The sequence below is a fragment of the Paroedura picta genome, chromosome 5, assembly GCF_049243985.1.
Source record: "Paroedura picta isolate Pp20150507F chromosome 5, Ppicta_v3.0, whole genome shotgun sequence".
In the NCBI taxonomy this organism is placed as follows: Eukaryota; Metazoa; Chordata; class Lepidosauria; order Squamata; family Gekkonidae; genus Paroedura; species Paroedura picta.
Window position 1 is genome coordinate 29858562 of NC_135373.1, and position 26558 is coordinate 29885119.

General features: G+C 49.4%; 1 protein-coding gene across 5 annotated transcripts; it reads left to right on the top strand.

Moving 5' to 3' along the window:
* The first annotated feature begins 1127 nt into the window (after nt 1-1127).
* On the top strand, nt 1128-16664 carry LOC143837337 (uncharacterized). Of its 5 annotated transcripts, none has more exons than XM_077337029.1 (10): nt 1128-1285; nt 5470-5527; nt 8856-8915; nt 11204-11275; nt 12862-12936; nt 13065-13124; nt 13299-13325; nt 14499-14573; nt 15748-15796; nt 16257-16664. In XM_077337029.1, exons 1-10 carry the CDS (start codon nt 1280-1282, stop codon nt 16279-16281), a joined length of 507 nt encoding a protein of 168 aa, XP_077193144.1. In that variant the 5' UTR covers nt 1128-1279; the 3' UTR covers nt 16282-16664. The 5 variants fall into 5 exon arrangements, with proteins under 5 accessions (XP_077193144.1, XP_077193145.1, XP_077193142.1 ...); XM_077337027.1 differs by having other exon boundaries at nt 1129-1285; nt 11201-11275; XM_077337025.1 differs by lacking the exon at nt 1128-1285 and adding an exon at nt 1763-1897 and having other exon boundaries at nt 11201-11275.
* The last annotated feature ends 9894 nt before the right edge of the window (nt 16665-26558 follow it).

Consider the following 26558-nt stretch of genomic DNA (forward strand, 5'->3'; position numbering starts at 1 on the left):
TATATTGACCTTGGAAGGATGGAAGGCTGAGTCAACCTTGAGCCGGCTGCTGGGATCGAACCCTCAGCCTCATGGGCAGAGCTTCAGATAGCATGTTGCTGCCTTACCACTCTGCGCCACAAGAGGCTCTAAAAGAAGAGGCCCAAATCATCAAAGCTTTGCAACAGGTTTATGGAAATATATTATACTAGTAACCAAGCCCGCTGCAGCTAAATGCAGTGGGCGCTAGGCACTTACTGTCGGCGGCGGCGGGCTGGTGGACGGCTTGGTCGGTGGCGCTTTGCGCCTCTCGCCGCGTCAGGCCGCCAGTCAGGGAACCCCCGGCAGCCGCGCTTTGCGGGACTGCCGGGGGCTCCCTGGGGCAGCGGTCTATGAAGAAGAAAAGGAAGAGCTGTTTTTTTTTTGCACTCTGATTTTTTCTACCCAAGGGAGTCTCAGAACAGCTTACAATTGCCTCTCCCCACAATTGCCTCTCCCCACAACAGACCCCCTGTGAGGTAGGGGTGGCTGAGAGAGCTCTGAGAGAATTGTGACTGGCCCAAGGTCATCCGGCTGCCTGCCTGTGGAAGAGGAGTGGGGAATCAAACCCAGTTCTCCAGATCAGAGGCTGCCCCTCTTAGCCACGACACCCAACTGGCTCTTGCTCATATAAACATGGTTTCTCACTCATGCTAACTTGAGAACAGAGAGGCCACGGGGCAAAGAGGAAAGAAACACCCGAAGTCATGTTTACACACACTGAAAGGCATCACATTAACGGGTACCTGTGAGCATAAATAAGGGTGAAGCCCCATCTGATTCAGCTCTCGGTTTTTCTTCCTTCGTCCTGCTGTGCATCTTCTTCCATCCTTAGAGTCTCTCTAGATTCTCCATCTCCTGTAATATAATCACCGCATCGTCTCTGGCTTTCGGAGCGCTGCACACAATAGATATATTACAAATGAATGCAAATCAAGGCCCTGCAGCGTGTGCCCTTTTGCCCGGCTCAGCAGAGCCACCAGATACTTGGGTTCCTCTCCTCTCCTGAGCTCTGGCTAGCGTCCTCCCTGTCCGAGAAGTCCATTCCTCCTGGACGCCGGCCGACACACTCCGAAACACCCGTACACCGCCGGACTTGATATATAGACAGACATACAAGTGGAGAAACACGTGCCCCAGTGACTCACACCCAGTCCCCAGTGCCAGGAAGTGGCAAGGGGAGGAAATGACTGGCGGGGGCCCTTTCGTTCCCTCGCAGCTCCCCGGCACGCTGCACAGCCTCTGCTGAGAAGGCCCCGCCATGAAGGTGAGTGACCCTCCTTTCTCCAGCGCAAGACCACCCAACTCTCTCATCTAAGAATAGCTTCCATCTCCCCCTCCACCCCCCATTTCCTGCCTCTGGTATAATTGGCCAGCGGGGAAAATATTCTGCCAGGGATTAACCCTTTGGACATGGTGACCGAAAAGTCAGAGCCCTTGGCTCGCGGGAGATGCAAACCAGGTGTCCAAACGGAGAGCAGGGCAGTGGAAGAAGGGTCCGGCACGAGGGAAGGCCCAGGCTGCTGTCTGGAGAGCAAAGTGGACCCATGTGCCACCCGCTCAGGTACCTCTGGCTTGTCTCCATCTTTGTTTCACTCCCAGAGTGTTGTTTTGTTTTCCCCCATTGCAGGAGCTGGCAGCTGGGTGTTGGAATCAGGGTGAGATTTGGGGGCAGGATGGTGTGTGTGTGTGTGTGTGTGGGTGATTGTCATTAAATGCTTCACTTTTAAGAGGAGAGCACACGCTGGTGCCTCTGTGTGCATGTGGTGTGTGTATGTGTGTGTGTTTGTGTGCCGGGTGGGTGCGAGGCAGCCAGCGAAAGAGCCTGAAAGGGACAGAAAAGGAAACAAAAGAACAGATCTCGGTTACAGTGCTACAGGTAGGAGGAGATTTGTTAATGGCAGTGATGTTGGGCCTTCGGTGGATTGGAAGGAATCCAGCCGGGGAGGTTTGGAAAAAGCAATTCATCCAGCCGATGGGGAGGTGGAGAGAGAGAGAGAGAGAGGCCCTGTTAGGTGACGGTAACTCCAGCAGACTCCTTGGGAGGAGAACAAGATCAGAGTCTGGTGGCACCTTTAAGACCATCAAAGATTGATTCAAGGCGTGAGCTTTCGAGGGCAAGCACTCTTCCTCAGAAAGAAAGCTCACGCCTTGAATAAATCTTTGTGGGTCTTAAAGTTGCTACTGGACTCTGATTTTGTTGTGCGACTTCAGACCAACACGGCCACCCATTGGAATCTATCCTTGGGAGGATGTGATCAGTCTGGACCAGGGGTAGTCTAGCTGCGGCCCTCCAGATGTCCATGGAGTACAATTCCCATGAACCCCTGCCAGCATTTGCTGGCAGGGGCTCATGGGAATGGTAGTCCATGGACATCTGGAGGGCCGCAATTTGACTATTCCTGGTCTGGACATTCAAAGCTTTGCCTGCTCCTCACACGGCTGCTGTCTCCTGAGTCCCACCGCTTTGGGAGTTGTGCTGCCTTCTTCAACATCGCCAGCGGCTGAGATCAAAAGAGAACTGCACTGCCCATTGCGAGGGAAACAGCCGTTCTTTGGGCTCCAGAGGATGAAAAGTACAGTTCTGTGGCCCCTTGGGTGTCAGACATCTGTAGAGAGCCTGAGATCTTAGAAGAACTTGAGAATCAAAATGCAAGTTGGGCGGGCAGAATGGAGGGTCTGCCAAAGGACCAGGCAACCTATCAGATTATGCACCGCAGATTATTTGGCCGCATCTCGGCGTATTTATTCCTCAAAATTACAATCCTTAGTCACGCTCTCAGGTAAGTCACGTTTAATTCAGTGGAAGCGACTTCTGAGTAGGGTTGCCAGTCCCCCTGGTCACTGGTGAGGAAATGGGGGTTTTAGGGTCACCAGCTCCAGGTTGGGAAGCTCCTGGAGATGTGGGGGCAGAGCCTAGAGTGGACAGGGGCTCAGTGGGGTACACCCTCACTCCGCAGAGTCAACCCACTGAAACATCCATTTTCTCCAGGGGAATCTGATCTCTGCAGTCTTGAAAGGAGCTGTAATTCCGAGGGATCCCCCAGCCCTAGCTGTGGGTTGGCATCCCTGCTTTTTGGCCATCTTGCCGAGGTTTGAGCTGCATATCATTTGAAGTGCAATCCGATTCAGAGTTGCTCCATCTAAACGTGTAGGCACTGGCATAATTCTGCATAGCATTGCACTGTCTTTTGTTTCTATTGCTTTTGAAATGCAGGAGATTCGGCTGTTGGGAATGTGCTCTGAAATTTAGGGTTCGGTTCACCTTGTTCGTGAAAAAGAATTCCCATAAGGCACGTTCGGATTTTCTGACCCATTTGGTTGAACTTTCTTTTCATTTCCCACCTGTAACTTTATGCTTTTCCCCTCACCCAAGGAATCCTCTCTTCTATGCAGGAGAAAACTTCCCAGTTTTAGAGGAACTTCTAATTGCCGTTTGACAACTGGGTGGGAAGGAGAACTTCAAAAAGCGGGCGTTAAAAAAAAGTACTCAAAGTGTGACTCATGAGTCTCTTGAGAGAAAAAATAAGCATAAATGGGAGAATGTCTGCAATGTTATTTTAGCTGACAGATGACAGTACTCGGTAACTTGGGCTTTGTATGCATAAGGGAAAAATTCTGTACCCGATTGATTGACAGACAATGGATGGATCATAGATATGCATGTGTGTGTGTGTGTGTGTGATTGTGTGTGTGTGTAATGAGCTCATGTGGCATAGTGGTTAAGAGCAGCAGACTCTAATTTGAAGAACCAGATCTGATCCCCCACTCCTCCTCCAAATGAAGCCTGCTGGGTGACCTTGAGCCAGTGACAGTTCTCTCTGAACTCTCTCAATCCTACCTGACTCACAAAGGGACTGTTGTGGGGAGGGAAGGGAAGGTGATTGCAAGCCACTTGGAGACTCCGTAAGATAGAGAAAATCAGGGTATCAAAACCTATTCTTCTTTATACTCCTTATTTATTTGCAATGGATACTTTCAAAATTCTTGCTACCCTCCGCCCCTGAAAATCTTATCCATTCGCTTCTGAGATTCCAGCAGATGTAACCCAGAACCCTTGGCTCTTCCATATAGGCTGGGCTTTTTCAAATCAAAACTCTCAGGAAGTCAAATGATGCACATATAACTGAATCCTGAATTGTTTCTCCATTCCTGTTGACTCGCAGTGTGTGAAATAGTCCAATTTGGGGGTGGATCACTTCCCCTCTAATGTAGAATTCCTTAAGCATGTTCAGTCAGCCGCTTTCTGAGCAGGCTCCCAGCAAATGTTGGGCTGGGGGTGGGGTGGGGTGGGGTACTATGCTCTGTACTTGACTCAAGGTTGTATTATTCAGACAGGCTTTTAGCAGAAGGCTGTTTTAGCATAAGCCCCATGCTGGCAAGGGCTTATGGTAATTGTAGTCTATGGACATCTGGAGAGCCACAATTTGGTCACCCCTGCTCTAGACTGTGGGATGTTGTGTTCTGGAGGAATGGGTTGGTGCACTGATTGACAATACAGTCTGTCGGATGTCTATTGTTTATGGTTTTGTTTTGTTGATGTGAAAAATCTACTGGTGCACTCCTTCAAACGGATATGTAGACGGACGTGATGTCTGTTATCCCGCATTAGGGAGCGTGCCAGTAGATGGCCCGCAGCAGCGGTGGTAGTGCCAGAGCAGTGAGGCCTAGCACTGAGGTGCACTCATTGCTCTGGCGCTGCTGCCAGTCTTCCAAGGTTGCTCCCACCATCTGAGGAGCAGAAGCAGCCTCAGGAGACTGGTGGGGCTGGTGGCAGCTAGTGCAGCCCGGAGCTGGGACTCGCTGGGCTGGCACCGCCCTTGCTAGGCTTCCGAGGCAGCTCCTTTGCTTTGGAGAGTGGGAGAAGCTGGTGGGGGCTGCAGGGGCAAGTGAGCCTCAGTGCAGGCCCCAGCTGCCATGGTTGTGCCAGCCGCTACACCCAGGATCCACACAGGCAGGTAGGGAAAGAGAGTGGGGGGTGGAGGGGAGAAGGGGAGAAGGGAGTGGGCAGGGTACAAGGATTCTTGTCCCTTATGTAGATGTTCCACATAAGGGACGAGAAACATTGGGGTTTTCTTCCTGCTGGGGCGCCTTTGAACACCACCTGGAGACACCGTGGTCAGAGGGAATTGTGGGAAATCTAGAGTTGCCAACCTCCAGGCAGTGGTTTGCAGTCCCCTGGGATTACAACTGACCTACAGGTGACAATGATCAGTTCTCCTGGAAAGAAAACAGGCATTTTGGAAGGTGGGCACTATGGCATTATACCCTTTTGAAGTCCTTCCATTCCCTAAGCCCTGCCCTCCTCAGGCTCCACCCCCCCCCCCACGTTTCCAGATATTTCCCAACCCAGAGCCTTAGGAATATCAATATTTTATATTTTAAATATTTGAGCCCAAACAAACCTGGAAGAGCTGCATCATTTGGGGGGTATTTTTGTTTCTCTTTCAGACTTTCCCCATTCTGCTGCTTGCCCTAGTGAGCCTGGAGGCTGCTGTGGATGGAGAAGGTAAGCAGTTGTCTAAGGATGGTGTCAGCATCCCCTGAGGGGATCAGCTGCCAGGGCCCAGGGATCCTGGGGTGGCCTGCTGCTGCTGACCCTCCCCCCATCCGCATGCCCTTCCCCATCTGCTTGCCCACTAGGGATACCAGACTCCCATTGGGGCTGGAGGTATTGGTCTCCTTGCTTTGGGGGTTTCGGAAAATAGGGGAAAATCATCCCCCCAACAGGCACTTTGGTGGAAATCCTCACCCCCTCAGACTTCCCCCCTACTCCCCCCTGCACTCACCAGAACCAGGGAAATGCTGATGTCACAACCTGAGGCCGTCAGGGGGAGACACTCTGGGTTCTGGGAAAAACTCTATGGTTTGAGGCTGATTTTTGGCCATAGAGTTTCCCCAAAAGCCAGAGCATTGCCCCTGACATCTCCGGGGTAACTTCTGGGTAACATCAACATACGGGATACGCTTCTGGGTTTGGGTAAGTGCATGGGGGGAGCTGCCAGTGAGCGCCCCCTCCCCCACTGACAGCCCAGTGGTGCCTGGCAACCCCATATGCCACCCATGCTCACAACTGCCTAGCATCACTGGAGAAAGACATGTGGTGCACAGAAGAGATGTTGCTGACCACAGCTGCATGCACAGGCCAGTGCAGTGGGGGAAAGGGGATACAGATGGGGCAGGCAACTGAGCATGGGCAGTGGGAGAACTTATAAGTGGGAAACGGTACAAGGCACCCAGGCAGTGGGGGGAAAAGATATGAGTGGGACTCATATTGGTTAATGAGATGTGTGTATGAGATTCTGCCATAGAAATGTGTCTAGATTAAAATGGATGATATTTTTTTCTCAAGTAAGGTGGGACAATTATATGGCGGAGTTGTGTGTATTTTATATCTTTACACAGATTGTCAAGATGTGAAGGGAGGGAGGAGAAAAACCTTGAGGGAAACTAAATATTATGATTATTAATACCAAAAAGATATTTTGGGAAACTAGCCAAGGAAATATTATAGTAAAACATTGAATCAGCAATGAAACAGAAAACCTCTTCACGATAGGCAAAACATATGCTAGCCTCCTCAAATATGCATTTATAAGTGTTTCACAGCCTGATTCTCCATATGTTGTGGAGGCAGAGTGCCAGATACTGAGAACTTTATCTCAACGACTAGGAGGTGATAAAGGCTGGAACTGTAGTAACCTCTGGAGACACAAACAGGAAAGGAGCTGTAGGATCTCGTGCCATGCCCTGCTGGACATCCTAACCTGGGCTGAATCTGCACGGAGCTTTTATTCTAATCCCAAGTTGATTCAGTCCCTGCCATCTCCACTGAATGCAATTTCCATTTTGATTCTGTCCGATTTAAATTTTCCCTCTGCAACTAGCATGATTGATTCGGAGTGACCCTACCTTTCCCCTGCAATATCCTAGAGTGGATATGACCCTCAATATTTATTTGTTTTGGGTTATCAGGGGAGGTGTCTTTATTATTATTTATTATTGGGGTTATTATAAGGGGTGCTGGTGGTAATGTTTCATAGGTTTTGTGTCCTTTTTGTGGTTGTGTAAAACTTTCAATTAAAAAAATGTAAAAAACAAAACAAAACAAGAAAAAATATTTTAAAAATCGGCATGCTGGTTCTGAGCCTCCATTGTAAAAAAAGCCCTGATTGACCAAAGCTTCAGTTCAAAGGTTTCCTCATTCCCAAGCTGCAAGCTTGCCTTAAAGGGGAAGTCCTAACTTCTCTCAGCAGAAGCTCCAGAAGCCCTACCTTCACTCGATAGTGATTTGACTCTTGATTTTTTTCTCCCCCCCCTTCAAGAAAAGAAAGAGGCTTGGCTCCCCCCCCCCCCCCCCCGTTCTGAGCTTCCCTAACCACATGCAGAACACTTTTCTGTTTCAATGGGGAGGGGGGAGGATAGAGGAAGACCTGACTTCAAATAGATCTGGATTCAGCAAAATCCACAACGGAATAAACAAAGTAAGTGCAGATTCACCCCTGAAACCCTTGCTTAACAACAGTGGAATGCTCCAGAACAAACTAATCATTTTGGATTCCCCAACCTATTTAGCGTGAGCTACAGGACAGCAACCAGCAGGCCACCAGGCAAATAAATGTGTGGAAGCAAAGAAGTGCTACCTCCACCTCCAATGTCCCAATCTTGCACCTGCCTCACTTTCTCTTCTTCCGGGGGACAGGAAGTGCTTTTTAAAAATTAAGAACAGCCAGGACAAGCGGACAAGTGTGCTGGCAATGCCAGAAATAATTTTCTCCCAAAGTTGTAACACAATGCATACTTCACTAAAGTCTCCCCCCTCCAAATCAGAATGAGATTAATTTTTATAAGTATCAAAACTCATGATTCTATAAGGGGTGGCATTCAAAAAACACTATGCATCTATGATTAGATGCATAGGCATTTAAACGGAGAATAATGAATTAAAAAAATAGTGGGCATTGTGGGACCTTTAAAAAACGGAGAAAGGGGATTGGCTGCCGGGTTTGATTGACAGGTGGAAGAGAGTCATGTATAAACCGCGTTGCTCTCTTCTGCCATTTCCAGCAGCACTTGTGGAGGATAAGAAGCGTGAAAAGGCGGCAGATTGGAGTGAGACTGCAAAAAGGTGTGGAGTGGCCGTGAGGCGCAATAATGTTTAACGCTATGCCATTTAGCTGGCATAACGCTATTTTTAACGATGTGCGGAAATGCCCTAGGTTCCCACCGTGACTATTCTCTTAATAAAAGCTTAAATCAATTCAAAATAGAGTACTGAATAAAACTATCTTCAGTTGCCTTCTGAAGGTTGGCAATGAGGGGATCAAATGCACCTCTATGGGGATGCTGCTCCATCACTGTGAGACTGCTACTCTCGTGTACCCACCAAAAAAGAGCTATCAGTTGCTGGCACAATTGATTATGCCAGTCCGGGGCATACATTGCAGTAAGAGGAGCTTTTCATTTTTGTGGAAGGATATAAAAGAGGTTTTAGTCAGAAACAAGACTATCTAAAACACATACACCAGACAGAAGCTCAAGGAAGAAAGAAAATTGGTTTCCCACCTCAACCAAATCCACTTGAAACTATCCACATTTAAGAGCAAAACCAACAAAATCAAAAGTCAGTAAAATCTTTGCGACTTGCTAGTGATTCAGTGTAGATGTTCTAGACCAGGGGTAGTCAAACTGCGGCCCTCCAGATGTCCTTGGACTACAATTCCCAGGAGCCCCTGCCAGCGAATGCTGGCAGGGGCTCCTGGGAATTGTAGTCCATGGACATCTGGAGGGCTGCAGTTTGACTACCCCTGGTCTAGACTATCAAATTTTTGTTACAGATTCTGAAACAACAACTTTGATCTCTGAAACTGTTCCCACAGAGTTCTCAATGTTGACAGGTGAGTTCACTCCTTTGAAAATGATTCCTGGCCAGCTAGGTTTGTGTGACTTGTAATTCCAGAACATCCCCATAGGAGGCAGTGTAGGGACCACATGAATGGCAGTAGATAAGAATTAAAGTCCAATGTGAACTAGATCCAAGATGTTTTGGTAGTATGGGGAGGGACTGTAGCTCAGTGAAAGAGCCTCTGCTTGCCATGCAGATGGTTCAGTCCACAGCATATCCCGGGTCTGGCAGTAGGTGGTATTAAAGCTCTCTGCCTGAGACTCTGGGGAGCTATTGGCAGCAAATTAGATAATATCCTTCATAGGAGTACATGTATGTGGGATTAAGATCTAGGAGACTTTCCTTGAAGTGCCCTGAAGTTGTCTGAGTGACGAACACAGGAACCTGCCTTATATGGAATCAGGCTTCAAGTCCTTCAAGGTCTACTTGTCTACTTAGAGTGGCTGGAAGTCTCCAAGCTCTCAGGTAGAAGGTCCCAAACTACACTACCTGATAGAGTTATTGCATGGATTAAATGGAGAAGGGAATATTTTCCATCTATTTTTCTTTCCGTTTACTGATTGAGCCACCCTAGTAAAGTGTTTCTTTCTTTCCTGGAGAACTCTGGCTGTCCCACCCAATCACAGTATGATATTTGGCTGCTGGCTCAGCCCAAGAAGATGAGGAGCCTGCTTTAACTTTAACCACTTAAATGGCACTCAAGGCATTTTGAAATTCAAAAATAATAAGATATTTTATTTACCATAGAAGTCAGATGAAATCAGGGGCTGAAATTTCTGAGGTAAAACTAGTACATGCACAGACTTAGAATCATAGAATCATAGAGTTGGAAGGGAACCTTCTGGGTCATCTAGTACAGTGGTCCCCAACCTTTTTTAGGCTGGGGACCGGCAGGGCAACTGCCCTGCCTGCGCATCACGATGCGCGGGCGCGGGCCTGATTCCCTCTCCCCCCCTCCCGCAGTAAGAAGCTTCCCGGGCCGCAAGCTTGCGGCCTGGGAAGTTTTTTACTGAGGGGAGAGGGAACCGTGGCCCGGCACCGGGCCGCGGCCCACAGGTTGAGGACCACTAGTACAACCTTCTTCACTATGCAGGCCACTCACAACCCTATTCCTTACAATATCATTTTACAATATCATTTACAATATCATGATATTGTAATCAAATATATTCTTTCCTTGTTCTTTTCTAAATTTCTATAAAAAATTATATTAAAAAAAGAATTAGAAAGGTGCCCACAGCATCCAAAAAGCTGGGGATCAGCTTTTTTATCATATGTGGTGGAAATGTGATAAGAGTATATAAATATTGGGCTAAAGTCCATACTATCATCCAGAAAATGTGGGGTTCTTAATTTTCCAATGAAACCAGAGTATATGTTGTTATGTTTACTACCGCAGTGCCTCCCAACAGGCTCAGGGTGGTTTACATGGAACTGGAAGTAAAAACAGTACAGATAACATGATAAATTGAACAAGAGGGAAAGAGTCATAACAGGAGAACAGTAACATAATAGAACAAACATGGTGGGAACATCCCATTTTAACTGTAACATACTGACGGCCCCGTAGGATGGACATGTTGATGGTAGTTCTCATGGGAGTGGGGCTCAGGGGCCAATGGGAAGTGATTGCATTCAGATCGACCTCAACCAAAAGTCTGGCAGAAGAGCTCCCTTTTGCAGGCCTTACGGAACTGTTTAAGCTCTGCTAGGCCTCTGATCTCCTCCGAGAATTCATTCCACCAAGTGGGGGCCAGGATGGAGAAAGCTCTGGCTCTGGTTGGAGTCAAGTGAGCTTCCTTGGGGCCAAGGATCACCAGGCAGTTGGTTGTAGCAGAGCGTAAGGCTCTCGGAGGGGTGTAGGCCAAGAGGCGATCCCTTAGGTACAATGGGCCCAGACCGCGGATGGCCTTAAAGGTGATTACCAGAACCGTAAGCCTGATCCGGAATTCAACTGGAAGCCTTAGCTTGGCTTCCAAGATCTGATGAAACCGGGCTACCCTGGGTCATCCAGGTGACGTCAAGATCATCCTAGAGGACATGGGAACAAATCAGACGATGTTCTGACATTGCTAGTAATAGAGTCCAAGAGGGAATTTCTGCAGGTATTAGTGCTGCATGAAAACTCTCCATGGCCAAAATCCCTCTGCACTTACTAACATTAGTCTTTCCTTACTTCTGAGCAGGACTAGGGCATCCCTCCCTGGATGGCAGGTAGAGAAGCCTACCTCAGCCTCCTAACCTCCCCTGTATCTTTTGTTTCCTGGACGTGTACAGCAGAGGGTTCAAAGAGTACGAGTACAGCACTGAGCAGCGGAAGCCCCCCTCAGGAAAAGAAAGGGACAACAACAGGTATGTGATTAGGGACGCCAGACCTCCCTCCTCCCCAGTGGAGGTGAAAGTCTTCTGCTGTCAGGCTCCACATCCCACCACTGATCAGCTGGCCAGCAGGGAGGACATGCCCAGAACAAGAGCATGACACGGATGACATTGCAGTGACATGTCTAGGCCACTTCCAACACGATCCAGAAGGGACATCATCATGCTGGAAGTGACATCATCACATTGGAAGTGACATCGTCATATCTGCCAGGAGGGACCTATATGTGACAGAGAGATCCCTCCACGATGCATTTATGGACAAACTGAACCCAACATCCAGAACTTTTCTCGGCGAAAGGCGGCAGCGGAAATGTTTGCTGCTTTGCAAAAAGACAACAAAGGATGTCAAGAGCTATTGACAATGATACTGCTTTGCAATGCCATGTGGAGTCTAGGGTTACCATGTGGAGCCAGTTTGGTGTAGTGGTTAGGAGTGCGGACTTCTAATCGGGCATGCCGGGTTCGATTCTGCGCTCCCCCACATGAAACCAGCTGGGTGACCTTGGGCTCGCTACGGCACTGATAAAACTGTTCTGACCAAGCAGTGATATCAGGGCTCTCTCAGCCTCACCCACCTCACAGGGTGTCTGTTGTGGGGAGAGGAAAGGGAAGGCGTCTGTAAGCCACTTTGAGACTCCTTCAGGTAGAGAAGAGCCTCTTGTGGTGCAGAGTGGTAAAGCAGCAGACATGCAGTCTGAAGCCCTGCTCATGAGGCTGGGAGTTCAATCCCAGCAGCTGGCTCAAGGTTGACTCAGCCTTCCATCCTTCTGAGGTCGGTAAAATGAGTACCCAGCTTGCTGGGGGGTAAACAGTAATGACTGGGGAAGGCACTGGCAAACCACCCCGTATTGAGTCTGCCATGAAAACGCTGGAGGGCGTCACCCCAAGAGTCAGACATGACCCAGTGCTTGCACAGGGGATACCTTTACCTTTACAGGTAGAGAAAAGCGGTCTACAAGAACCAACTCTTCTTCTTCTTCTACCTCCTTTGCAATACCAGTTTTGCAACTGTTTGAAAGCGGTTTATTGTCCCTCTCTTTTCCAAGTGCAAGAGCTGAACGGGTAAGAATGTACGCGCAGAGGTGACCTTTGGAGATGAAAGAAGTGTGAGGTTTCCCTCCCGCATAGTTTATAGTCTATTAAAAAACAAACAGGCTTTGTTCTCCCACATCCTGCTTTAGGATGCTTACAGCTAATCCTGCGTTGAGCAGGGGGTTGGACTAGATGGCCTGTATAGCCCCTTCCAACTCTATGATTCTATGATTCTATGATTCTATCCATTTAGCCGTGGTAGTGGCAAGGCTGGCCCAGGCCAGCCTGACCTCATCAGATCTCATAAGCTAAGGAGGTGCAGCCCTGATTAGTGCTTGGATGGGAGACCACTGAGGAAGTCCAGGGTTGCTCTACCGAGCTGGCAATGGCCCACCACCTCCAAACATCTCTCGTCTTGAGAACCCCACAAGGTCGCCTCAAGGTCGCTGTGATCTGAAGGCACTTGCTGCCCCCACGCACCCTCCCTGTTGTACCAATCGCCTCCCTTTCCTTTGACTCTGCAGTGACATCTCCCAATGAAGTGGCAATCACCAGCAGCACCAGTACAAGCAGTGCCAGCAGCACCGTGAGAGTATACCGTGAGTATCCGGATCCACCCTTTGGGCTGGCGGCCTCTGATATCAAGAGCAGGCCGAATAAGCAAGTGGTCTGTGGTGGCCTGTGGCAAAGTGAACCGATGGTCTGAGTTTTATTTCCCCCTCCCCAGCACACTCCTCGCTCGTCAACCCGGATAAGGAGGCCGACACACAGAAGCCTGGGAGAGAGGGTGAGGAATTGTTGCTGAACGAAGGCCTTTTCCTTGGAGGAGTTTGCAAATCTTTGCTCACCAAAACCCGTGCCACAATACCCCCTTCCCCGTGACACATCGCAGGGGTACAAGACCCTGTGCTCAAAAGGCAAACATGCAACAAAATGCCTCTCTCTGTCTCTCTTTCCACAGTGATTAAAGATATGAATTTTGAATATGGTAAGTCCGGAACTGGAAACAAGCTTCCTCGGGAGGTGGTGGGTTCTCCATCTTCGGAGATTTTTAAACAGAGGCTGGGTAGCCATCTGACGGAGAGGCTGATTATGGGAAGGCTCAAGGGGGTGGCAGGTTACAGTGGATGAGCGATAGGGTTGGGAGTGTCCAGCAGAGTGCAGGGGGTTGGACTAGATGACCCATGAGGTCCCTTCCAACTCTATGATTCCCTCTGTGTCCCGATTGGCTCATTGGGAGACTTCCTGCTCCTTTGAGCACGATCTCTGCTTGCCCCCACCACTGACTGAATAGATTCAACAGAATGCAGAAAAGAGCAGCAAGTTAGGCCTCTTGCTCTCCTACCCCTTTGTATACAAAATTTGTCTCCTAAAACAAACCATCCCAAGCCCACTAGCAGACAGAGGCAGCCTATACATATATAACGCTAATATTCTTTAAGCAGCCGGATGCTTCACTTTTCACGCTTAAGCTCACCCGACAGCTAAAACCATCCGTCTACCTAGCTCTGCGTTGTCTGCTTGCTGATGGCACCAGTGCTTGAGGCCAGGGACTCTCAGTATACAATACAAGGGCTTTTCCACGGAGCCCTCCTCCAAAACTGCGGGAACTGAGACAGTGGCCAAACAAACGGGTGTGCTCATACAGAATCCCAGAAGAATCTCCTTTCCATCCTCCAAAACATCGATTTAGGGTTCCCAGGTTCCCCCTAGCCATTGGCAGGGGATGGGGGATGGGGTTGCCAACTCCAAGCTGGAAAATGCTTGGCGATGTGAGGGTGGAACCTGGGGAGGATAGAGACTTCACAGGGGTAGTCAAAGTGCGGCCGTCCAGATGTCCATGGACTACAATTCCCAGAAGCCCCTGCCAGCATTCGCTGGCAGGGGCTCCTGGGAATTGTAGTCCATGGACATCTGGAGGGCCGCACTTTGACTACCCCTGCTTCAAGCAGGATACAAGGCCATAGCGTCCACCCTCCAGGGGAACTGATGTCTATATTGCTGAGATGATCTGTAATGCTGGGGGATCCCCAGGGCCGACCTGGAAGCTGGCATCTCTATTTCAGCCCCCAATATCGCCCAGCCTCCAGCATCCTCTCATCCCTACACGCGGTTGGATGCTTAAGCTAAATGCTTGTTTTTCTCTCTTCCTCCCTACTAGATTATCACTCCTTGCGCAAGTGGGGCTTAATAGCAGCGGCCATCCTCTTCATCTTGGGCATCCTGATTCTCACATGTAAGCACGGGCTCCTGGCAGGGGCAGGGCTGGTTTGCTATTGGAGAGGTCGGTGCTCCTTTCCTACAGCAGCTAGGCTTGGAGAAGTCCAGGGTGTTGGTGTTCCTTTCCTATCGCTTGAAAAGGGGATTAGAGAGATCGATCTGTGTGTATTAGCCATGGTGGATGAGGGGAGCCTCCACATTCAGAGGCAGTTAGCCTCTGAATCCCAGAGCCAACAGCAGGGAAAGGCCTCAGCCTCTATGCCCTGTGGTTGGCCCTCCAGAGGAACTGGTTGGCCACTGTGGGAGATGGGGTGCTGGGCTAGATGGACCTCTGGTCTGATCCAGCAGGGTTTCCCTTAGGTCCTTATGTACACCAGATCAATAGAGCTACTCTTCTGGACTTTGTCTTCCTAACTAGGTTATTTGTGAAGGGAACTTTAACATTCAGAGGCAGTCAGGATGTGAATCCCAGAGCCAGGTGGCCACATCAGGGGAAGGCCGTGGCCTCTCTGCCCTGTTTTTGGCCCTCCAGAGGGGCTGGTTGGCTTCTGTGTGAGACAGGATGCTGGTCTAGATGGACCCCTGGTCTGATCCAGCAGGGCTCTTCTTTGGTTCTTACGCTGGTGAAATACAGAGGTTCTGTCAAGACTAAACTTTAAGGTAGAAGTTCACAAGTACGATTTGGGGGTGGGTGGGTGGGAAGCAAGAGAATCTCACGTGAAAGATGTTTTTTTTTTTTAAAGTCTTTTTTAAGTCAGTGGAAGGAAGCAGAACAGTGTGTACACTGTAATCACAAAGTTCGCTGCTAGCAGTAGAGGGCAGCACAGAGGCGTCGATGATGAGATGTCGGCTTTCTATTGATGACAGGTCTGGGTTGGGACATGTGGAGATTTGGGGGGAGGGTAGGAATAAGAGGGGGGAGAGTTTAACTATAAAGTCAGAGCCTACCCTCCAAAATAGCCGTTTTCTCCAGAGGAACGGATCTGTCTGCAATAGCAAGAGATCTCCCAGTGTCATGTGGAGGGTGGCAACCCTGTGTTTGAGGATTCGGAGATTCATTAATGCGAAGCTAAGAAATGTTACAAAGCCGACACGGCTGATTTCCCGGATCTCTCAGTTCAATTCCTGGTTCTAGAAGGAAGTCAACCGTTCTTTTCCATTGAACCTCTCTTTTCTCCCTCCACTTCCAGGTGGCAAACACGGGAAACTCCTACGATGCAGAAGGAAAAAGCGAGCCAGGTGCGAGAGCAGCCACAAGGACGCCATCCCCCAGCCCTCCTTCCCCACGAAAAACCCACCCACGGGAGATCACATGCCCAAGGGTGCTGTTCTGGATGGCCCGATAGGCTGCTACGACCAGAGAGAGGTGTTTGGTCATCATCAGAGGCGGGCCTTGGGGCCAGTCATTGTCCCTACTCTGCAGGGTTGTGGGGATAAAATGGAGGAGGGGAGAACCTGAGCTCTTCGGAAGGGATGGTGGACAAAGAAGGACAAAGCTACACACAGGAAACAAGTCCTGACGGCCCAGCCCAGGGGTAGTCAAACTGCGGCCCTCCAGATGTCCATGGACTACAATTCCCAGAAGCCCCTGCCAGCATTCGCTCCTGCCAGCTCCTGGGAACTGTAGTCCATGGACATCTGGAGGGCCGCAGTTTGACTACCCCTGGCCCAGCCTAACCGCTGTGCATTTGTTTTGCAGAAATTACGATGTGACCCCTGCCTGAAGCGAGTCTGTCTCCTCCAGAGGGCTAGAGGGGCCCTGCAGAAGCCACCCAACGCTCCGAATCGCAGAGACAACTCTTCCTCTTCTTCCCCAACAGGAACATGGCTGCTGAGATTGCCTGTGCCCTTCAGCCTCCAGCTGACCTTTCCACTCGGTCCTTATCTGCTCCCACCCTCTCTGCCCACTCCCAATTGTATTTTCATCTTATTCGTTTTGTCCCTTTGTAGAACCAGAACGTTGGAGAACTTGTTATTCTCTTTGCCCAACCTCAATGTGTTTTGGCTCCTGGGTCTGGGGCCAGGCTGTTGACACTCTGGGCCAAGGAAAACCCCCAAGGCAGCTCAAATTCTGTATTCACAATAAAATTCTTGGTGTGGCCCCTTTCCCCGACCTCTGGATTTTCTTACTTTATTGAATTCTATGCTTTGTTTGGCCTTCTGTGTGCTGCCATTTTGTAAGAAACTGGCAATAACTTCATTTATTCAGGACAATGAGAGCCCTGCCAGGAGGAGTTAGAATGGCTTTCACTTACGTTTGTGGAACATAAGAACATGGGGGGTGCCCTGCTGGATCCGGACAGGGGTGCCTCTCTAGACCGACATTCTGGAATGGATCCAACCAACTTTTCTACTGTTGAAAAGAAGGGGAGGGGCCGATTTTGTCCACCGCAAAAGGCTATGCTGGGGGTCATCAGGGGAGGGGACATGGCTCAGTAGCAAAGCTTGGAATTCAGAAGGCCAAAGGTTCAATCCCCAAAAAGAATCAGGAGGTAGGTGATAGGGATGGGCACGCACCTAAAAATTCCAGTTTGGAGCAGCCCCCAAATTAAACGAGGCTGGAATTTCCTTGAACCGACCACTTTGGATCCTCCAAGGCTGCAGGCAGGAGAAGGGGGAGGGGTCACTGTGGAAGGGTCAAATGTCAATGAAGTCCTTTACCATTGTTTCAGAGCAGCACAGATAAACAGGCACCTGTTTATATTCTCTGTGAATTCCAAGTGAGAATTTTTGATCTCCCTGCTTACTCTGCTGGTTACGGTTTTCTTTTTGATCCGGCAACAATGAAATAGAAACAAATCAAAGCCTTTATTTTAAAAAAGGTTCAAATCTGATTGCTTCCTGCTTTTCCTTTGATGGCCCAGGAGCAGGCCTTTTGCTGGAGAGAAGAAACAATAGGAAGTGTTCCTCTCTGGCTGCCTCTAAGCCTCCTTTCACTTAAAGGACTTAAAGCACAGAGTGAAAGCATGGGGTATGGCAGAGATCCCCAACACAAAGTTTGGGGATCCCTAGAGTATGGTGTTCCCAAAGACTGCACTACTTAATTGTAGCCCCTTTTAAAAATGCTTTCCCTTATTTATTTAAAAAATGGAGGGGTTTCAGCCTCCAACCATGCTAAGACCCCCTCCCTGAGGTGCTTGTTTTCTACAAGCAGGGAAGTTGGGAACATCCATGCCTTCAGCAAAAACACAGACCCCAACAAAATGAGAGAGCTCAAACAAAGCAATTAATTCTCAACCTCATTGCTTCTCCCAGTATCTTTATAAGCTCAGTTCTGCCACCTTGAGAGTTTTTAAAATGACATTTTAATAAGAATAATGATGGGATGCAAGGAGAGGATCCCTCCTTCTTCTTTCAGGACAGTGGCTCCTAGACTTTTTTTGTGGGGGGGCTGCTGTCACCTGGGCTCCCAGGCTACTCCCCCCCACCACAAAACCACACATCTTTCCTGGTGTTAGGTCTACTGCACATTCAACACGCACTCAATAGCCTACGCTTCTTTTTTGGTGGATTGCGTACTGAACAAAACGGGTCAGCTGAGAAACCTGTCTTTTCCAGAGTCACTTCGCCACCTCCATCTGACCATCCCTGACCTAGTTCGGAGAGAAGGTCTCTTGGCCGAAAACCTGGGTGAATGTTTCAAATGTATTTTGCAGCAGCAACTTGACTGGGAGACACAGAAGCTCTGCAAGTTTTCACCGCTGACCAGGGAACACGCAAGGATGAAGAAATGGCTGCTTGGGGGCTTCCCAGTTCTGATCGGCAGCTTGCTGGATGACTGTCAAGTCCTCTGACCTCGAGGGTTCCAGAAAACAGGTGCCCTTCTCTTCCCAGGGTTGCCACCTTTGGGTTAGGAAATACCTGGAGACTTTGGGGGTGGAGCCTGCAGGAGGGAGGGACTTCAATGGGCAGCAATGCCTGTTTGCATTGTTGCACTGTTGCATTGTTTAGATTGTTGGTACTGTTATATTGTTACATGGTTACAACTATTGGTATTATTATTGTAAGGTATTCACTTGTTTATAGACTGTTTTATGTATTGTTCTTTGTTCCTATGTAAACCACCCTGAGCCTCCGGGGAGGGCGGTATATAAATATAATAAATAAAATAAATAATAAAAAATAAATACAGTCCACCCTCCAAATGGCCCCTTTCTCCAGCAGAACTCATCCCCGTTGCCTGGAGACGTGCTGTAATTGCAAGGATCCCCTGCTCCCACCTGGAACCTGGCATCCCAGGAGACTTTCACCTTGAATTGCTTCCAGAGAAAGGCTTCCAACAAATCAATAAGAATGCCAGTCCCACCACCACCGCCTCCCAGCCCCCTACTGCAGGGTGGTGGTCCTCCAGATGTCCATGGACTACGATTCCCATGAGCGTTTGCTGGCAGGGGCTCATGGGAATTGAAGTCCACGGACATCTGGAGGACCACAGGTTGACTACTCCTGCCCTACTGCATAATCCACGCGCATCCCGACTCAGGAAAGAAGTGGCCTTTGGGTGGGGTTTGGAGAGCAGAACGACGCTCCGCCCCCCACGTCCCGGACACCAGCCCCGCCCCGCGGTGTTTGCCGCCCCCAAGGCAGAAGCGGCCGCCTATTAAGGCTGCGGCTGCAAACACGAGAGGCGTGGCCGGCGGCGATGCTGCTTGCCAGAAGCGGCGCTTGGGGCCAATCAGAGGCCGGAGTTCCTCTCCAGACCGCGCCCCTGGCCATGACGGACGGACACGGGTGCCTTCAAGGGGGGCGGTGCCATGGGGCGGGGGGAGGGAAGCAGGCGACCCCGCCCCTGTTCAGCCCCTCACGAGGATGGGGCAGGCATGCGTGGGGACCGGCTTGGCTTTCAAGGCAAGGGGCGTCCAGCCCCTTCGGCGTCCTCCTTGGAGACCTCCCGTGCCGGGGATGGAGCGGCAGGCTGCAGCCCCTTGGCTCGAACGAGAAGCGCCAACCCCCTTGGCCGGCTTCATCCCGGGAGGGCGCTGGGTGCCCCCCGGCCATCCGCACCTATCGCCAGAGGAGGAGAGGAGAGCGACCTCTGCTGCTTTGGGCCCGCATTGGCATGGAAAGCCGGGATATGAAACAAACGCATATTAGTGGAGCCAGGGAAAGGCATTTGGCGGTGGTAGAGGTGGCACATAAGTCAAAAGTTTTATTCTCCGCTTTGCCCGTTGGGACCGGAGGCACGGAATATGATCACCTTATGCAAGCCCGCTTGAATCAGATGCAGGAGTTATTAGTAGGGGGGGGGGCTCTAGGGGCAAAGCCCGACCAAACTCCAGTTCCCTTTGGGCGCTCCCAGTTGCTTTGATTGCTGAATTTCCTGGGATCGTAGCTCCTGGAGAGGACAACGAAGCCTCCCCCCCCTCCCCACCACGCAGTCTGCCCGGAACAGCGCCGCCTGCCTGTACAGGAAAACTTCCATTGACCCGTGTTCAACAAGCCGGGACTTCCTGGTACTTCCTCTGGTGTAGATCCAGGTGGGTAGCTGTCTTGGTCTGAAGTAGCCGAACAAAATTTGAGGCCAAAGGCACCTTTAAAACCAGAATGACAAAATTTGCTAGAATAACAAAACCAGTCCTTTAGGTTCAATTACATTGGGGGAATAAAAATGTTAAGGTTAGCAATTAATGGCAGATTCTTTCCCAGTTGTGAAAATTCAAACAGGCTAGTTGCTAATCCTATCTATGGCCACCCAAGCATGGAAGCATCTCCACAAGTGACAAGCCCTAATGTGTTTTTTCTGTTACTCTAGCAAGGAACTGTCCACTCTCCTGCCACAAGCTGTATATTTGTTGTGACGCTGTTCACTAATTTAGTACTGATTTACTCCCTCCTTATAGCTGTACTCTTCTGATTCTTGTTCCGTTGTCTGAGGAAGTGTGCATGCAGACGAAAGCTCACGCCTTGAATAAATCTTTGTTGGTCCTAAAGGTGCGGCTGGACTCCCATTTTCTTCTGGTGTAGAGAGGCAGCAGGACTCTTCGCAGCTCCCTCTGCTTTCCAAGGCTGGTAGGGTTTTCAGGAGGCTCCTGCCAAAGCCCCACCAGATCCTCAGTCCCCAAAGGTGCCAGCCTTGTGTGCACTGGTGTGCAGTGCACCACAACAAGTGTGTGAGCTAGAAGCACCACTGTGGTCTCCCCCCCACCCATGATTGGACCTGAATCACAGCCCGGTGAGGTTGCTAGCTCCCTGGTTTGTCCCCACACCTTTCAGGTGCCACTTCGAGGAAGGGCACTCTGCTCTGTGCTCAGCCGGCCGAGTCCTTTGTGTTACTTCTTCAGTGGCTGCCATTGTAGCCTAAATATAAAGATTTAACATCACCGATATTCATTTCAGTTCTAAAGGTAAAGCATATCACATTGGCAGTAGCTCTTCAGTAAAGGGGTCAGTGGGGATGTTAAACCTTTATAGTAAGACTACAATTGCAACCCCTGAAGAAGTAACCGAAAGCGGGAGTGAATGCCGGGGACCCCGTTCTGGTTGCAAAATTATTTAAATCACCTAGGACTGCATTTAATAAATCTCAAGAAGATGCCGCTTTTTTGCCTCTTCGTTTCGTTTGCTTTTGGGTGTATTTCTATGAGAAACCAACAGCGGGTGGATGTTGTGGGCAGGGATGTGCCTAGGAGAGGCCGAGGGGCAAGGCTCCCAAGGGAAAGCGTTGTTTCCTGGCAGGACAGTTGAGGCAGAAAGAAATCGTGTGCACCATGGCGACACTGGGACTCACCCATGTTGTGTCTGGCCCCACATGCCAAGCAGGCCACGCCCTGGATCTGATCTTTGGAATGGGCCTGGTGCAGTGGGTTGGAGGGCCATGGCTGAAACCTTTTATCCGTGAGGCTAGGATCGCTACCCTGCTCCTTCCCTATACAAGTGGAAAGCTGATTTATGCTTGCCCTAGGAGACTTATAGATCCATGGTTTCTGGAATGCTCTGTGGGGCTTCGGTGACTCCATTGATGTGCTAGTGCAGCGGTGGCCAAACTGTGGCTCTCCAGGTGTCTGTGGACTACAATTACCATGAGTCTTTGCCAGCATGGACTAGTGGAAGACTGGCACAGCCATCTTTCCGATGCCATTGACGAGACTGCTCCCCAACACCCTCTTGGCTACGGTCTTGGACTGTAGCCCCATGCCTGAAGGGAAACAGGAGCTGAGATGGCCAGAGGGAGTTTGGTGGAAAACTCGACAAGGCATCAAAAACATCTTATAACATGCTTATGAATGTTTATGAGAGGGTGGTAAAGGCCACAAAAAGGAGATATTTTGCAACTCTGCTAGCTTACTCCCAGCACCATTATTTTATGACAATCCCTGATATCCTTAATTAAAGGATCATCTGAAATTTCTCAACTGGATATTAGCTGTGTGGCTTTTGCAAGATGCTTTGCAGAGAAAATCTTGTCACTCTGCCGGGATCTATCTGCTGAGTTTAATACACCTATTTATGTTAATTGGCAGCCATCTGTCCCCAGATTCTTTGGCCAGTTGTCTAGAGGCCATGGTAGACTCTCAAACCAAGTCAGCTGAAGATAAATCCAGCTAAGAAGGAAGTCCTCCGGCTGGGCTGGTGTGCCAGCGGGAAGTAATGCAACTCCCGGCTCTTGACTGGGTCTGTCTTAACACCTTTGACCGTTGTCTAGAGCCAGGATATAATCCTGGATACCTCCTTATCTATGGAGGACCAAGTCACAATGTTGCTTAACAGGCATTTTACCACCTTTACCAGACACAACAACTTTCACCCGACCTTTCGACACCTAATCTAGCTTCTGTGATCCATGCAGATTAGACTTCTGTCATTTCCTCTATGCAGGGCTGCCCTTGAAGCTGCTCTGGAAACTAGAACTGGTCCAGTATGCAGCAGCTTGGGTCCTCACTGGGATCATGAGAGCACATGTTACACCTGTGCTTTTCCAGTTTTTCTAGAGGTGAAAACAAACAAATGCCAAATGAACAAAAGTAGATTTGGGTCATTTGTCAATTTTTTTAAAAACATGACTTATAGCAGGGGTAGTCAAACTGCGGCCCTCCAGATGTCCATGGACTACAATTCCCATGAGCAAATGCTGGCAGGGGCTCATGGGAATTGTAGTCAATGGACATCTGGAGGACCGCAGTTTGACTACCCCTGATAGAGTCTTTACTATCAGAATTAAAGTTAGTAATTTTAGGAAACACGTCTAAAAGGGTGTACTCAGAAGTACATTTCATTTTATTCAGTGTTTTGTTTTTAGGATTGCGGGAAATCAACAATATTTGTTTACATTAAGAAGCATCTTTCCAATTATACATGAATCAGTCCTTCCTTTCTCAAGTAGGAACACAAATTTGGGACTGAAGAATCATGAAAAGGTAAGCTGGCTGCATGAAAGGCATCGGAAACGTGGAAGAAGATGAAAAAAGAGCCTAGGATATGGCTCTGAGCCCTCATTGGCTAAGGCAGCAACCAATCACAATGCTCCAAGACCTAGCATCCTTCTCCACTGTTTCCAAATTGCATTCCTCCAGGTGCCCACTGAGTGGCAGTGACTCACCACAAATGGGCTGTAGCTGGTCTTTTGTAGACAGATCCCTCTTCTCCGTCCAAAAGCAGGCGAAGAGGTCAAGGAGACCGCCCAGGTAGTTGCTCTTTGGGTGGCCAGGCTGGCAAACCAGAATCTCCAGGGAGTTTTCTAGGGCAGGGGGTAGTCAACCTGTGGTCCTCCAGATGTCCATGGACTACAATTCCCATGAGCCCCTGCCAGCAAACACTCATGGGAATTGTAGTCCATGGATATCTGGAGGACCACAGGTTGACTACCCCTGTTCTAGGGAATCACAATGACCCCCTCCAGATAAAACTTCCTACTGGGCCCACCTTGCACCACTTAGTGGAAACCCAATCAGGGAAAGACAATCACATGACTTGCCCAACTCTGTGGGTCCCTTGAGTGATGCTTCTCAAAGAAAATTGTATCCACCTCTTGTGCACTGCCTCTGGAAAGGTATGCCTTCGGTCCTAGTGCTGGTATGGAGCCCTGCAAGAGAAGGCTATGCTGGTACCCCGCCCCCCCCCCCCCGCCATTTCTGTGAGTCCAGAGCTCCTCAGCCCGGTTTTGTGAAGACAATTGTAGGTGCAGGAAGTTGCTGTTACTGAATTGTGGTGGTACGCTCCTGGAGGGGAAGAAGGAAAATGGAGGGTCTCCCAGACTAGGAGAGTGGGGATGGATCTCAGTAGGGAGATTGACAATAAGGTCCACCCTCCAAAGCAGCCAGCTTGGTGTAATGATTCAGAGTGCGGACTTCAAATCTGGCAAGGCGGGTTTTGATTTCCTGCCCCTCCACATGCAGCCAGCTAGGTGACCTTAGGTTTGCTACAGCACCGATAAAGCTTCTCTGACCGAGCAGTAATATCAGGGCTCTCTCAGCTTCACCCACCTCACAGGGTGTCTGTTGTGGGGAGAGGAAAGGGAAGGGGATTGTGAGGCGCTTTGAGTCTCCTTCGGGTAGAGAAAAGCGGCATATAAGAACCAACTCTTCTTCTTCAGTAGTATCAGGGCTCTCTCAGCTTCACCTCCCTCACAGGGTGTCTGTTTTGGGGAAAGGAAAGGGAAGGCGACTGTAAACCACTTTGAGACTCCTGGTAGAGAAAAGGCAGCATATAAGAACCAACTATTCTTCTTTATTTACTGCACTGGGACTAATCTCTGCAGTCTGTTATTCCAGGGAACGTCCAAGCACCACCTGGAGGCTGGCCCCTCTATCCAAGGTCAAGCTCTTTTGAATAAAGCGTTTTCTAATTTGACCCTGATGCCTAGCAAAATCAAATTGTGAAATGAAGGCATTTCCAGTCCTCCAGCAAGACTCCTCCTCCTCCATTTCTCCCAAGTCATCAGTGCAGGAAGGAAGGGGTGTGTGAAAATAGAGTTGCCAACTCCAGGTTAGGAAATTCCTGGAGATTTCAGGATGAAGCCTGGGGAGGGGCTGGATATCAACAGGATATACTGTAATAATCTATCTCCAGAACAGACATTTTCCCCAGAAAAACCGCCCTCTGTTGTCTGGACCTCCAGTCCACACCTGGAGGTTGGCAACCCTGTTGGAAGGCACCCACACACCTCCCCATTCCCTTGGCTCAGGTTCATCTTCCTCGGCCTGCTCCCTTCCCACTTTAAGTACTCTCACAGGCCGCACGTGTCCCCTTGCGATAGATGCCCTGTTACAAGGGAGCCCTTTGCTCTGAGTAGGTGCCTTGATACAATTGCCCCTTGGAATGAGCTGCTGTGCTACAGTCATCCACAACCTGTGGTCCATCAAGCTGAATGCAGCTCCCCCCAGCTGTTTATTATGGGCTGCCAAAGTGATTGATGATCCTCTTTCCCCTTTATTCCACTTCGACAGGGCAAGGCAGATTGCAAATACAGGAATAATCTATGTCTCTCTGTCAGCTTCTGTCGTTGCTTGACCCGGCTGGCCGAGGCCAGCTTGATCTCATCAGAAGCTACGCAAGCTCAGCCCTGGTTAGTTTAGTAATTGGATGGGAGACCACCATGCCGCACAAAGGCAGACAATGGCAGCCCCCCTCTGAATGTCTCTCGGCTTGAAAACCTGATGGGGCTCACCCTCAATTGGTTGGGGTGTCACTTACCACTGCAGAAGCCTCTGTGACAAACCGTGTTCAGGTGACATGATGTGTTTGTTGGAAGAGGGCATGATGCAGAGTTACAGATCCGTGTGAACCCGCTGAGAAAGGTCGATAATCTTATTATAAACGTTTGACCCAATGTAGTGTAATTTTATTGTCTGACCGTAGACTGTAATAACAGAGAAGCATTCAAACAATTCTATCAGAGAAAGGCCAAGAGTTTGGACAAGTAAATCGTGGAGATTCTTCTTACATCTCTCATGATTCTGCACGTCTTGGCAGAATAGGAATTTCCCTATGCCTCAATTTTGTACGTGTGTGTGTGATTTCAGTGGTTATCCACCCCACCATCTGTCATACCCCACTGACTCATTAAGAGTTTTGCTTTTTTAAAACATCTCTTTTGCTTTTTCTTCAAGAGCACTGCTAAGTTAAATTTGGAGCCAGAGTGAAAGGGAAATTTTGGTGCTTTAGTGGCAATCAGCCACTTGGGCGCAGCAGAGGCAGCTGAAAATTTCCCATCACCTGTGAGGTGTGGCTGATATTTATGTCTCTCAGCTTTACACAGCCCTTTTACATCCTGTTACTCCTTCCATGCTCTGCAGTGTCAATGTTAGCCTACCAGTGGCATGCAAACAGAGAAGCCGCAAATCTGTTCAGCTGGCATAGAAAGATTTTAGTTGACCGTTAAAGGCAATATAGTAAAAAAGGTAAAGGTATTCCCTGTGCAAGCACCGGTTCAAGTCTGACCCTTGGGGTGACGCCCTCTAGCGTTTTCATGGCAGACTCAATACGGGGTGGTTTGCCAGTGCCTTCCCCAGTCATTACCGTTTACCCCCCAGCAAGCTGGGTACTCATTTTACTGACCTCGGAAGGATGGAAGGCTGAGTCGACCTTGAGCCGGCTGCTGGGATTGAACTCCCAGCCTCATGGGCAGAGCTTTCAGACTGCTGCCTTACCACCCTGCGCCACAAGAGGCTCTTAAAGGCAATATAGACCTGCCCAAAAAGTAGACAATGCCGCTTGGCATGCCAGGAAGCAGACTCAATACAGAGCACTCTGAGCATATGCAGAGTATCTTTTCCTTACTATTGTATTACTGATAACAGAACCCATGCACCACTCCCCAGCCATTCCATAAAATACTGTGCACATACACTGGATTGGATCCTTCAACTTTTCCCACTAATTCTGTAATGATTCTTCTTCTTACCCTGTCCTGCAGAGGTTTTGCTCATGTGGGTCCCTTTTTTATGGTCATAATTTTCCTAGTGAAAAAGCTTGCAGGACCCAACCTACCATCATGCATTTGTACCCTGGATTCTTCAGGCAACCTGTCCCTATCCCCCTGGTAATGCAATGCAAAACAGAAACA